The following is a 15,450-nucleotide window of genomic DNA, read 5'->3' as shown; positions in this document are numbered from 1 at the left end:
ATTTGTAGACCCTAGTTATACAGAAGATTAGATGATTAGATGAAACTTTATTAATCCCTTGGGTGGGTTCCTCCGGGAAATTCAGTCAAATTAGATACAGCAGTAGAACTACAATGTTACAGATTTTAATTTTAGTGTTTTAAACCACAGGAATACTGTGATATTCCGACTCTTTTCAGTTTTAAGGATTCAATTTATGTTTTTCTTTCTATTGTAGATTTTTTTTAGTCATGATTCATTTATTTTCATGATGAATTTGTCAGTTGTATTCTTCAGACTTTTATAGCACATGACTTATGTATACCATTTTCATATTATTTACTGTGTTACAATGGTTTTTTTGGTTGTCATATGAGTAATAAAGCAGCAACAAAAAAACAAGTCTCAGCTTCTACTTTAACTATTATATCATATTGTTTTCAGTTGTTTCTATTCTGTATTGATTCTATGCTGTAAGATGGAAACATGTTTTTCAAACCCTGTTCTTGTTTTTCTGACCCTAAAAATAAGCTGCCTGCCAAAAAGTATTTCACAGCACCACAGCAGTTTGTAACATACAACAAAATTATCTATGAACTGTAAAGACTGAACCACAAACCATTTATCAGTCAGAAGTCGAATGATTGGTGATCCTGCTTCTTTTGAAGGCGTTCTTGTCTCAGTGGCCTTACAGGTCATCTACAATCCTCCAGTCACATCTGTTATCAGCAGCTCTCCCCTATAATCTGTGTAACTGGTAACTAACTGGGTTAAAGTTTAGTGGCCTGCAAAATAGGGCCCAAAGATCTGTTAACTTTTATGGCCAAAGTAACCTTTTATAACCTTTTGTGTGATATTAAAATAATAGAGGTTTTTACATTTACTGTTTCACAAAGGGTTAAAAGACCAATGTCCACAATTTAGACTTTTTGAATGCCGAATATTAAATTAAAGAAATTTAGCAGGAGGAAAGCAAAAGCTCAATCAAGTAATATTAATAATCACTTAATAAAATCACTTGATTTTGTACTTATCTAATTAATCTACTCTACTGTAGATTCCTAATACTGATCTTGGGAGGAATGAGAGAGAGAGGATGGGCTCATCCAGGCCTGAAGATGGATTTATTTCTGTTCCCTGTCAATATAATCCAATAGGAAGGTAGTAACTCTATAGTGTTCTTCAATTACTTTGAAATTATGATCCAACATTGTACGAGTAGAGAAAAAAGCCAAAAAATTATAATTTGTAAGTTCATAGTGTTCGGCAGCACCTAATCCTTTGGCAGTTTTTTTGCTGTCATTTCCAACTGTGAACTACCAAGTCTGGATTTACTGATAATGTTCTCTACCCATTGCTGGAAACTAGAAGAATCCTCAGTGCTCCTAAGTGACCTCTTAGGAGCATTCTTGGCCATTTGGCTATGCTATATGCATAACTTCTGCCCTTCTTCCTCTTACCACATTTGGTAAGAGGAAGAAGGGCAGAAGATGGGCATCCCATCCTGTTGTTTCTCTCACATGTGAATATACTTTCCTTCATACACTTCATGTATAATCATATATATTCTATTAATTACACATGAATTTTTTGCATTTACCAATCACAACATACTTAATATAACTTCTTTCTTAATCATGCACGGTAAACTCAGAGATTCTCACATCTCTCAGACTTCCACAATCTCACACACACACAGAGACACAAGGATGAGCAGCGTAGTCAAAAACACTCCCCCAATCTGGGTGAAAAAGTCAGGCATCAAAATAATTTCATTATTTTCTCTTTCATCATATTGATTAGATTTAAACGTGATAAACTATTAGCAAATAACATCTAAATAAACTCAGTTTTATCACTCTGCATTGCGATTCCCATAAAAAGGCCGGATGTTAAGTCCTTTTATTTGTATTATTCCACAATACAACATTTGAGCATGTTAAATACGCCATTCTAAAAACACAAACACTGATTAAGCAACAACTTTCAGTCAAGATTTATAAATTCTTTTTGCTTCTAATTGTCAGTGAATCTACTAGCTATACACCATAATTCAGCAAGTCAAACTTAACAGTTGCATATTATTTGCTGTTCGAGGGCGGGCTGATGACTGTGACAGAAAATAGTGGCAATTTATATTTTTCTTAGTATTTGTGAGGATTAAAGATGGTATTAATTAAGAATTTTTTTAAAAGTGTTCATCACCCAACATCGTTTCACTTCCTTGTTTAAAAAAAAAAAAAAAAGACCCTTGCTCTGAGGAAGGTTGTTAACTGTCTGCCAGTCACTCCCATCTGCGCTGCACAAACACCTCCTCTTCCTGCTTTTCTCAGTTCTCCGTTCTGCTTTCCCCTGCACCCGCTTTACTCATGTTGGATTTACCTTTCTATTATATGTATAGATGCAGTTGCACCTGTGCAGTCTGAGCCACACAGTTCCAGTTTGTTTTTAACCGTATCTGTTTGTGGACTTTGCTTTTTGCTCGATTTCTTTTTTCCCGCCTGTTTCCTGTTTGTGTCTCGCTGCTTACTTCACATCTCCCTCAGCAGCCTTTTCCTGCATTACTTCTAACAAAAGGTGAGCAGTTTGAACTTTTAATCTCAATTTAATATCAGTATCTCTGATTATATATTGTTGGGAAATCAGTTTTACCCCGGTTCTTTTTTATTCCTCGGGCCTCCAGAGATGCACTGGACCCAGTAGTCATTTTTACAAAATCTTTATTCAACTTTATTCATCTTCATTTAAGCATGCACTTCTAGAAGGGAAGACGAGGCCGGTGTCCCTCTGAAACAATCTTCACCTCTTTGTTAGTTACACCCAGCTTTATAGAGGCGACCCCATCATAAAACCCCCTGCAAACTCTGTGTCTGTGTCTATGTGCACGAGCACGTGAGTGCCTGTGTGTGCACGTTCCCACGTGTCTATGTGAGTGCACGTGAGTGAGTGTGCATGTGGATGTGTGAGTGTAACAGTTAAAACACTGTGGGTGTGTGTCTCTTCCTAGGGGCCATAAAAACCATCTCCCTTCCAGACCACAGTTATCAAGTTACAAATGTTGAGACCCCCACCTAGGTATGCCCTGAGGAATTTCCACTTAACATTAACTCCTTTCTGTCTTAGCTTCACCGTTCAAACTGGGGGGGGGTTGGTCTCCTAAGATCTACTCCTAAGTTCATGACACAGTCAGGCCTTTATTTATATCCAGGGCAGTGTCAGTGTCTCTACCATAATTCTACATTCTATCTTAACACATTTCTAAACTCTAAAACAAACTAAACATTCCTACATATCTAAACTCTAAAATAAGCTAAACATTTCTACAATATGCATTAAAGAAGAAGCTGGTCACAAATGTCTAATCTGTAAAGCAGTACTGTCTGGTTAAATATTACATTTTATATTTCAGTTTCAGTTTCATTTCTTGGTCATGGATGATTTCGTAAGAACCAAACTGGTTGAATGGGGGCTAAGTGAGTGGGTGGAGAAATTTAAAGGTAAAGTATTAACGTGAATCCCTGATGGGTACAGATATTGATCCTGATGTGATCTGTTGACTGTAAAACAGCTCATAGATTTTTCACTCATCTAACAAGAATTTCTGAAGCAAGTTGAGAATAATCTTTATCTCTGCAACTTTATTTTTAATTACAGATGAACAAATCGATGCAGAAAGTCTGTGTGATCTTGATGATTGGGAAATTGATAATTTGATCACAAAAGCTGGACCAAGAGTGAAATTCAAGAAGAAACTCAAGCTGTTAAAGGTAATTAAGTTTTTTGACAATCCTTGTTATTTTAGTGTACAGAGGTGAATTTTTGCTAGAATTATCTGGATATTAAAAAAATGTGCTGGCAGTAATAATATGTAGTGTAATTTTTGTTAACTCTTTACTAAGATGGATTTACAATGTTTTGATTGTAGAGGAAGAACAAAACAGAAATCAAGAAACAGATTTAGCATCTATACAAGAAATACAATTTTTAATACATGTTTAAGTGCTCATTATTATATTTGGCTTTGCACCTTTTATCTGCAGTGTGAACAGGAGCATGAAGAAGCAGCTGATGTGGTTCAGGTAAGGATTATACTGAACTTCAGACATATGACCCAACTGCCTGAGACAAAGTAAAGCTCCATTCTTTTGCCTATAAGGTTACATACTGATTCAATATTAATTTTAGTGACCACCGATTGATGTAACGGAGTGTCATTACTGCCGACGTAAGTTACAGTTTTACTTAGCCAGCAGTTTTAAATTTCCCTCAGTGTCGCCTGTTCTGGTCGTCTTTGCTAGTGTCTCTAGATTCACGTCTCAGAACAGAATCACCAATTACCAGAGTTTGATCCCCGGCGGGTGTGTCACCAAGTGGGGAAAAACAGTTAGACACATGAATGGGTTGGTGGTGTACCAGGGGCTTCTGTTTAAGACTACGCTTCCTCCTCATTGTCACCCAGCCATCTTATTTCCCCGGCTGCTCAGGACAATCTGCCAGAGGGAGCTAACCTTTGGCTGGACAGGCTACAGGGGCCTGGCTAGCTATGGGATTTTTAAGGGTGCTAAGCAGAGTTTCCAATTCTGTGATCCTAACCTCCAGAGCTGCAAATAGGATACATTTAATGCAAGTATCATTATTGCTAAAGGAGACTGAGGAGTAACTAAACATCTGACACAATAAGCAGGAAAGTGCAGAAGGGACAGGTGAAGAGGCCATGCTCCTAGTGAGCTGGCTACAGCCAAGCTAAGCTAATGAATGACAATCATTGCTATGCTAGTGTACAGAGGTGAATTTTTTGTTAGAATTATCTGTATATTTAAAAATACACTGGCAGTAATAATCAGTGATGGAAATAACAGCGTTAAAAGTAACGCCGTAGGTTTTTTTCAGTAACTACTAATCTTAATTATATAACTGCATTTAAGTTTGTTGATTGTAAAACTTGTATGTTAGTGTCCTTTAAATGTTGTTAAACAACAATGCCAATGCAAATAGTGATAATTTCCTGTATAACTCATATTCATCCTCAGGTCTTGCCATCCACAAGTGATACAGGTGAGACATGCATCATATTTATTGCATCTCATATTATTCTGTGTTTGCATAAAATATTGGTGCCTTTCAATCTACATAACTTTACTAAGAATAAATTACAATGCTGATTGAAACACATTTTTTGTTCTTATTTTTTGTTGTTTTTATCCAATCAGGAAAGAGAAAATCAGACCTTCAAAGTGATGCCAGCAGGTTGCAGTCACCAGCTAAGCGACAGCGTCTGTCTATGTCAGGATTTAAAGGTATTTACGTCTCTTTCTAAACCGTGTCACAGTTTAAGCCACTATAGGGTTAAAGTTTTGTGCAGCACAATTTTTCCAACATGTGAGTTCCATCTTTGATGCTAGAAATTACTTTTTCTTTGGGCTGTTGTCAAAATTTACCAGTCACATGATGCATGGTATACTAAGTTCAACTGCTAAGTTGTCACATTATGCTTCTGATATTTAATTCACACAGGTTTTTATTGTTTTTTAACATGAGTTTTTACATTTTCTGGTTATTCTAGTCTATAGTTCCTTCTAAATAGTTTATTTACTACTTTTTTTGTCCACAGAATCAATCATACTGTCTGATGTGAAAAGCATCATGACATTTGTACATGCCAGACTAAATGACCAAGACAAACTCAGTGCTTTCTTGAGGTAAGTATTACGTTTTTTATATTGGTAAATGGCCTGTATTTGTATAGCGCTTTACTAGTCCCTAAGGACCCCAAAGCGCTTTACACACCCAGTCATCCATATATTCTCTAATGTATCAGCCTGGTTCCACACAGCAAAAATGCACAAAATGGACTGATGAGGATTTAGAATCACCAATTAACCTAAATCCACTAATTGCATGTCTTTGGACTGTTGGAAAAAGCCAGAGTACCTGGAGAGAACCGAGGCAAACATGGAGATAACACGTAAACTCAAAACAAAAAGTCCCCCAGCCAGATGGTGGTGTGAGACAACAGTGCCAAACATCAAACATTTTGCCGCCTGTTCATGAACCCTTTTGGTTCAATATTCACCAATTTGTTTCTGGTCTCCTTCTGTTTGGTGTGTTGGTTCATTGTTTAGTTATTTTTAAGTTATACTGCTGACTTATAGCCGCACAATTATAGATGATGGAATGATTCAGTAGTAAACTAAAACTTTCCAAGTTAAGACCAACAAAGACTGATATTTTTAGGAAGTTTTGGTGACTTAGCTACATTTTTTTCCTGTTCCCCGTATCTACCAACTCTTGAGGGAAACATTTTCACTTTAGCTGACACAGAAAGGAAGGTGTGGATCAAAACAACATACAGTAAACAATTAGTGGAACAAGTGTATAAAACTGAAATATCTGCTGATAATTCAGTGGATAATCACGACCATGATTATAACTCTTTGAAATCTTTTAACGCATGCTTAAAAATGTTTTTGTGACTGAATCAATTAACTATATTTAAAATCTTGTTCAACAGGAAAAAGATCAGTGATTTGGAGACAGACAAGAGGGAGCTGGTTGGTGTCTTTGGTAAAACTGGAGCTGGAAAGAGCTCTTTGATAAATGCCATCATCAAAGAGAAGAATCTTTTACCTTCAGGAAGCATCGATGCCTGCACCTCAGTCATGGTCAAAGTGGAAGCTAACACACGTAGCTTAAAGTATGAAGCAGAAATCGAGTTCATCACAAAGGAGGTAAAATTAATTCTCAAAATTTGATTTTTACTTCAAGCAAAATCATGTGTTACACTGCAGTTCTTGGGGCTTAAGGTTGGGTACATGCCTCAATAAATGGCATGTCATCTATTTTTGTAGGAGTGGAAAGATGAGTTGTGGTCATTTCGTCAGCTTCTTGACAATAATGAAAATCAAGAAAAGGAAGATGATGATGACTATCGTGATGCTGTTGAAAAGCTGTCAGCACTGTATGGACAAGAATGGAGAAAGTCCTTTGAAAATCCCATGGACAGCAAATATTTCAAAGAAATTCCAGAATTTCTCCAATCCAGGCGGAAGATTTTGACATGTGAATCAGTAAGTGATTCACATGTCAAGTGTTGCAAGTGTTGCACTGTGAGCATCAGCACTGAACAACTCTGCTGTGTAACAGACTGACTATCACAGAGCGCCATGATAGAATACACACTGGGGATGCTGGAAAAAGCACACAGGTGAAGCTAGGACAACCTGGACACAAAAGGGAACTGACCAGATTATCAAAAGACTAAGAATTGGAAACATAATTCACTTCTGAAAACAGAATGCAGCATAGATTCAAAAGTCTAAAAAACACAAAACACTGAAAACAGATCCAGTAATCGCAACGAAACAGATCTTACTGAGATCCCACAATGAATTTAGATGATCACATATCCATAAAAAAATCTGTTCTTGTAATAACTGTGGTTAACAAGACCCAAGACTGGTCCAGGTCCATTTTTTTTAAATCGCAGTAAGAACCTTTACCTCTTCACACAACAGTTCCCTGTTTTAACCTACTCTTACCCTTTTTAAATCGCTCTGTAGAAATTCACTGCTGAGCAAAGTCAGCAAAGATTGAATCAAAGTGACCAAAAACTTTAGTAAATCAGTGTCTGACAGTCAGTTGCATAAGGAATGGCGTAAAGTGGTGTAAAACCCTGAAAATCAAAACATGCCAAGTAATCCGCTGTAGTGACCCCTTGTAAATAAGGGAGCAGCCTAAAGTGTCCCAAAGTGACAACTGTGCAAAATGACCAAAGGAAGTACTTTCTGTAAATACTAATACTAACTGTTGAGAACAAGTGCGTACTTAGTGTAACTTAAATCGAGAATAAAAACTTTTACATAAATCATAAATATCTATTTTCATTTTGGTTTAGAATAATAATTAGGCACTTTCTCCAAACTATCAAATGGTTGAGTGTTCTAAAAAGGATTTCCCATGACCTGAATTCCCCCTCTCTGCCCCTCAGAGTGGGGGACTGTCTTGGTCCAATACAAAACAAGGGGAAGTTTGTACTAGAGATGGCACGATACCACTTTTTAAATGTCCAATACCGATATCATAAATTTGGATATCTACCGATATGAATCCGATATAGTGTACTTTATAATCAATAAAGCTGTTTTTTTTTATATCTTGCTGCATTTTGTATAAGTTCATACTCAAGTTTTAAAAAACAAAACACTAAAGCTATTCTGTTATACCTGTATGCAAAAAACACACTGCACCCAAAATATTTCATAGTTCAGCAACACTGATCAATCTAATAAACTTAAACCTACACCATCCTCCCTATTCTGGTATTCTAAAGAGTACTTAGCGGAAATATTAAACAACCTAACTAATAGGGTTGACAAATTCCAGCAAAAAAAAAAAAATAGAGAACTACACCCACCCTCCGCCTCATGGTGATTAATCGACATCATCAAATTTAATTTAATGCATGTGTAAAACAAATGCACAGAAACCAATTATTTTTCTACAATGATTAAATAGATTCAACATACATCTTCAACAGAATTGCAGACTGCACAGATGGTACCTTCCCAAAGGAAAAAGTACTATAGCTTACTAGGGTGTATATTAGACTTAATAGTTACTATATACAATAATGGACTTCTATATATTTTTTCATCAAATGAAAACTTTGGTTGCAAGATTCGGATAATTATTTATTAAAAGCTAGACATTTTAAATGAGAATAAGAAAGAAAAGTATTTCTTTGTGCCCCCCTTTTTCCTGTTAATGCCCTACCTGGCACCCTGGCAAAACTTTGCTAGATCCGCCCCTGCACAGTTACCAGCCGTCAGCTACGTAGAAACGGATCCTGGTGTAGAAAGTAATATTAAATAAATTCTAACAACAGTTTATCAAGCTTAAACGTGCTGCTGTTGTTTATCCGCTGGTTTCCTCTTTGTTGCACAAAACGGGCGATAAGCAAATAAGAGAGTCGCGACAGAAAAGCCGATCAGCTGATCATTGATCAGTTTCATGTTTTAAAGTAGCAAAAGGAGAGGGAGGGGGAGAGAAGAGGCAGTCGCTCCATATATCGGTTGTTAAGCTTAACATGGGAATGCTTTACAAACATTCAGAGATGAACTTACACACTTGCTTTACTTCTCTGAGATAACTTTCTCGGAGATGAAATGCCGGTTTGGTAGCGAGGCTCCAAATGCTCAACCAGACCGCTGACAGGTCTCGCACGCCACAGCCGCTCTATCACGTGATGCATATTGCTCCGACTTGCTAAGGTCATGAGCTGGGTTACGCCATGTCGCAAGTTTTGTGAGGTGCTCTTGTGATATTTAATGGATTGCATGGATTACATTTTTTTTTAATTCTCTCCGATATCCGATCCAGCAATTTATGTCAGTATATAATCCGATCCGATACATAATATCTGATCGGTCCATCCCTAGCTTGTACATGACACAATCTGTTCATTTAAATTTAATTTGAAAACTAATTACTCAACTTTTAGTGATCCAATTTCTATAAGTAATTTTTTTATGTCACTGACTTTTTAATGGTTTTTGTAAAGCAGTTTCTGTGAGGACTGAAATTAAACTGCACCACTTTACTTTTATTATTTATTGCAGGCTAATGAACTCTCTGCAAAATGTATCAAGTACACAAGAAGTGATTCAAAACAAGAAGAAGGTAATGAAGGAAAAAAGTGGTTTTGGCCACTAGTGAAGTGTGTGACTGTCAGGGTGCCAAACAATCCTTTTCTCCAGCATGTCACACTTGTGGACCTTCCTGGAAATGGAGACTGTAACAAGAGCAGAGATCAGATGTGGAAAGGGGTAATTCACATTTACTGTTCTTTGCTTATACTGCGTTGTCTGTAAACAGTCATCTTTCTATTAAGCACTGAGACATGTTTTTCTCCTTTCAGATAGTTGGAGATTGTTCTGCTGTATGGATTGTGACTGAAATTAATCGAGCAGCATCAGACAAAGAGGCCTGGGGGATCCTGGAAAGTGTCAGTAGTCTGATTGGAAATGGTGGCGAATGTCAGCAAATTCACTTTATCTGCAACAAGTCTGATCTTCTTGATGATTCAGATGATCTGTAAGTAAATTTTGCATGCTGATCAACTACAGGGTGTTTCCATATAAGATCAATCCAGGCTAGAATGAAACACAGAGTTGAGTGTTTGTTGTAATTAATACAGAACATTTATTGAAGATGGTGGACTGAGTAATAAACAGAGAATTCCCTGGCCAGAGTGGAACAGGCAGTGGAATTTTTTAGTTCTAGAGGGACAGCAAGAGAGAAAAGGATGAGCAATGAGGAGAGCAAGAGGATAAAGAGATATAAATGACATCATGGCAGCTAATGTATGTTGCACATAATCTATGAGATTATAGGAAATCATGCATATCCTGGTCCTTACAGTCGAGTAATTCAGCTATTTTACATTGTAAAGCAAAGGTGCCATTACACTGTCCTTCAGCAACAAAGTTAAAGTAGTTGCTGTGACAAAAAAAACACTTGTATGTAAGCATGTCAGCGTGTGGTGACGTCACTATCCAAATAAACATGCTGGCCTTTCTCCGAGTGCTTTAAGTATAAATGTTACCAATCTCCCATATTTGGAAGTTTTTTTTTTTTTCAAACAGTCAAAATAAATACATTAAACAAATAACGTCATATCATCATAAATGACTGGACCTGCAAGGTGGACAACTGAAGCTTAATAGGTTTATTTACAATGAAAGAAACATATACTATGAACTGTGAATTAGTGGAGAGCACCACACTAAAGTGGTTGGCAAGTAGGAGTGTGAGAGGATATTAACCAGACCAGACATTTAAAAATAGAAAGCAACAAATTGGAGGACCACCACCATCAGGCAGAGAAACATTGCCACAGCCAGTCTTTAAATACAGTCCTAGGTGTTGATAGTGAGTTGCAGGTGTGCAACAGTCAGGGAAAGCTCTGCTTGGTCAGAAAGGGAGATTCCCACATTTTCACCTAAAGGCCAAGAATAAAACAAAACCACCCAGCCTGCCCGAGATCATTGATGGTGATGATAATAGTGATGATGGTAACAGTACATATTTGCACATTTCTTGTAGTTCATCAGCTGATATCCATGATCGAATAGTTAAAAGAAACATTCAAGCCAAGGATGGAGTAAGGAAAGAATTCAACAAGAGAAGCAAGATTAAAGTGAGTTTTATAGGCTGACAGAAAATAATACAGACTCTCCACAGTTGTAAGGATGCTTTAAAATAATATCATTTTTCTGCAGAAACACTTCACTGATGACAGTTTCAAAGTGTTCACAGTGAGCTCCAAAGAGTTCCTAAAAGGGAAGCATCTAAGTCCAGAAGAAACTGGTAGGTGAAGTCTCAGTGAACATGTTGTTTTAGTTTGCTCTGACTGAAAGAAGAATTATTTATTTTGAATTAAAGTATGTAATGTCAAACTGTGGCACTGAAATTTCTTCTTAACAGAAATAACCAAACTTCAGGGATTTTTGCAAGAGCTCAATGACTGTCACTCAGAGACAGTAAACTATGTGAGTGGAGCTTATGGGATTCTGTCTTTGATTCAAGGAGCCAACTCCAGAGGAGTGGTAAGGTCAAGTAAAAGATACCGAACAACATACATGTTGGAATTTCTCAAATGTCTTTGTGTTTCTTATTTCAGTTTTTGTTTATTTATTAATTTATAGGTTATTAATTGATCAATTGATTCATGTTTTTTGCTGTTCTATTTTACTTCTCAGGTCTTTATTACAGGAGAGTGACTTTTAAAACCAACTGAAATTCATAATGTATAAGAAACATTTTTTTTATGGTTTCATTTCTTTAAATATTTTTCAGAAAGTTAAAAAGGGCGAGGCGTATGCAGAACTTGAGAGAATCATGATCCTCCAACTTGATAATGTCAACAACGAAATGGAAGACACCTATACGGCTTTTAAAAAATGCCTTGATGATGGCGTTGAGAAATCCAAATGTACATTTGGAGAAAAACTCAAGATCTTCTTGTATCGTGTATGTATTTTAAATCTAGTTGTAACAAAACAACAGATTTTACATGAATATGTGTTTAAATAATTCTGTTTTGTGCTCTAGGGAAGGAACAGTGCTTTTTGGAGGGTACTGAAGTGTGTCGTTGAGAATGGTGGCGTCCACAAACCAAAGAACGGGACCCTAATAAACCTTAACATGAAGTTGGCTTCATGTCTGACTGACAGCATTGATGAAGAATTCAGAAAGACCTTCCCGTAAGAAAAAACAATTTCTAAACAGTCACATAATATTATCCAATAATGATAGGGCTACTGTGCTACTGCTGTTCCGAGTGTAACTACCGCTGAGGGGCGGTACCGAGGGGCGCAAACGCAAGGCTCTGTTTGCGCCCCTCCCGTCTGTGCTCAGTGCAAACACAAGGCTGACGTGCAGTGTGAAGCGAAAAAAAGTGAGAGAGAAGGCAAGAGAAAAAAAAAATTTAAAAAAAATCCACGCCTCCCAATAAGGAGCCGGGTCGCATTGTTCACTTCAAAGAGTCGGCTCTAAGAGCCATTTTGTTCGCGACCGACCCATCACTATTATCCACGATATGTAATTTATAACATATGATATTTATAAAAAAATAAATCCAACTCTGCCATTAATAACCACAATGTTTACATGTTTTAGAAATGACTCAGAATGTGGAGCATTCAACGGAGTCATCAAGACTTTTTCACTTAACACTGATTCTCTGATTGAAAAGTACAAAAATGCTGAACTGCAGCTCAGATTTCTCAAGACAGAGGTAAGAGATCAAACTTTCCTATACATCAATTCAAACAGTAAAGTACAGTAAAAGAGTAAGAAATAATATCAGAGATTCACAACTTGACACTAAAACACATATTTATATTTATCATTATTCAGTAAGAGAAATCTGATTGGAGCTTTCTGTCTTATTATAGAGGCTGCAGAATTTAGAGGAGAAGGCATGCTGTACTGCATGAGGGAGACTATTAAGAACCATGTGCACTCAAAGAAGGACATGTTTGAGCAGGCAAAAAATACCATGTTGGAGAAGTTGCACAGTTTAATGGTTTGTCATGTTTTATGAAGAAATATGACCATATTTTGTTATAGCTCACCTGAAGGCTTTTTCTGTGTTTAACTGGAATAGAGTTATACAAAAATGTATGTTTCCATTTATGTTTTAAATCCAGTCTGAGAAACTTCTAAATGTAATTGTATTTGACTTTAACACAATATTTTGATCTGTGATAAGTGAATGCAATTTTTCAAATTAGAGAGACATCCTGGAGACTCTGGAGGAAACTATGAAGGAATCCTTTGAACTTTCATTCAAGACTGATGGGAGCTCACTCCCAGGTAAACAGGACAGTTTGCTGTAATTACATTGGTTCCAAGTGCCTGTTAATGCTTCCTTCCTTTTCTCTTTATCTTTGCAATCTTGCACCTGATAACTCAGTCTATGTAACTATTTTTTAATTAACTTATAAATTACTGAGTCACAACAATTCAAAAAATGTTTTCCTTTTCAGATGTTTCAACAGAGCTTGATATGGTGAAGAAACGTTATCATCAACTTGCAGGTACTCCAGATGATGAAGTGTCCCTTACTGGTTAAATCCTAATATGTTATCAATAGTATTACATTAAATATATTAAATTTTACAAAAAAGTAAACAAATTTTTGTCCTTAACAATGTAACATTTATGTTAAGTAAATATGCTGATCAGCCCAGAGGCTGCAATGAGTCCATTTTAGGGGAATCTGCAATTCAACATTTAAACTAATTATAGCAATTAGTATTCTTTAGTGTGAGGAGTTTTACAAGCAATATTAATATTTAAAAAATGTAGAAATTATATTATTTCCATTTGTTATTGCTCATTGTCAAACCTTTGCTCTCTCTTTTTTTTTTTTTTTTTTTTTTTTTTTTTTTGTGGATGTTTCAGATTTGCTGACCAGGTAGAAACTGCAGAAGCCTGGACACAAACAGGTCTTCCCAGAGGAAGTATTGTTTAAAACAAAAAACCATCTGATTTGGTCTCAATCCTTTTCGGTTGTTTTTATTTGTTCTTTTTAAAAGTTGTTTGGTGACATTTGACTTTGATTTTGTGAATGTCATTATAAGTGATTGTGGAGTTTTATTTCTGTAAGACATATTTATCTTTTAATGTTTTAAATCTTGAGGCTGACAAAGAAGTTTGAGGAAAAACTGTAAGAAATTTACATCACATCACTCTACATATGTTTCAAATCTATTTTAATGCTTTTATTCATGAGTTTAGTAATGGCTCATTCAGATGACAATGACATTTATATAGCATATTTCAGTACATGTAAAATCAGTCTACTTAACACAGAAGATGAAAACATGGTAACACTTTATAATACGGCCCACATGTAAGGCGTAATTCCCCTGTAATTAAATAGAATATCAATGTATTTTATCTAGATTTACAATTAAAATTGTAATTGTATTTACCTACAAATATTTAAAGGTAGGGATTTCTAAAATGTTTAGTACTCAAATCTAATGAATCCTAAAATTTATCTTGTAAACATTGATTGGTCAGTTAGGATAAGTAACTCCATCTCATGCAGCTACAGGACTAGTTTTATCCCTCTGCATTGTGTCTAACTTTTTCCTCAAATAAATGTTTAATTTTTCATCTCAACCTTTCACACACAAACACGTGTGTTTTTGACAGGTTTTCATACATTACAGCCACAGCAGAGGGTGTTTTTCTTGAAAACAATATCAAACAATAGATTACATGGATTTGTGTATGAAAAACACAAGTAGTCATAGATTTATTTGTAAAAGTTAACGTTTCTGTTTTTTTTCAAGGACGCATTCACACTTCTTGTCATGCTCTTTAATTGTTGGTTTCTTGTTCCCTACAACCTATTACCTGTCATGTTTATTCTTCACAAAAAATATGATTATATAAACATTATTTTGGTAGTAGTATCAGTGGACTCTGTTGTGATATGTTGACAATGTGTGCAGCTGACAGAATTTGAGTTTGTCTAAGGTGCGCCTCTGTCACACCTAACAGCCATTGTTGTTGTTGCAGGTCTTTCTAAGTATTCTATGCCATTTGAGTCCCCACAAAAGAACTGAGTATATTTTGTATAAAATATATTATCACATTATTTCTAAAAGCTTTTCTTACAATGTTAATCGCAATTTACCTTGGATCTTAATTAGACTTTGTTTTGTTCTTTTTTAGCACAAATATCCTAAAATGCCATCATTTTTGATTAAGTTTAGTTGTTAATATAATTTATAAAAATGAAAAACATTTGACCTTCTCCATTACAGTTGTACATCCTTACTCATAATATTATAGCCAGATGTTATTTGAATTCTATTAATACATTTTCAATACTTAAAGTCTTTGAAATAAGTCCCTGAATTGTCTGTAATCCCCATTATGGAAATCCTTATG

General features: G+C 35.9%; 1 protein-coding gene across 4 annotated transcripts in view; it reads left to right on the top strand.

The window, feature by feature from the left end:
- LOC102081603 (nuclear GTPase SLIP-GC) overlaps positions 1-14,969 on the top strand; it is an 83,953-nt gene extending 68,984 nt beyond the window's left edge. For 2 of the 4 annotated variants that reach the window (XM_025906215.1, XM_025906213.1), the window contains exons 21-24: positions 12,936-13,066; positions 13,275-13,356; positions 13,530-13,580; positions 13,948-14,969. In XM_025906215.1, the coding sequence (XP_025762000.1) occupies positions 12,936-13,066; positions 13,275-13,356; positions 13,530-13,580; positions 13,948-13,964 (281 nt within the window). In that variant the 3' untranslated portion in view covers positions 13,965-14,969. Of the gene's footprint in view, positions 1-12,935; positions 13,067-13,274; positions 13,357-13,529; positions 13,581-13,947 lie in introns of those variants that run through there. The other 2 variants (XM_025906214.1, XR_003219608.1) reach the window with 2 other exon arrangements.
- Positions 14,970-15,450: the final 481 nt, after the last annotated feature.

Source organism: Oreochromis niloticus, linkage group LG4 (assembly GCF_001858045.2).
Source record: "Oreochromis niloticus isolate F11D_XX linkage group LG4, O_niloticus_UMD_NMBU, whole genome shotgun sequence".
NCBI lineage: Eukaryota > Metazoa > Chordata > Actinopteri > Cichliformes > Cichlidae > Oreochromis > Oreochromis niloticus.
The sequence above is the reverse complement of the archived record's forward strand: the minus strand, read 5'-3'. Positions and strand labels throughout refer to the sequence as shown.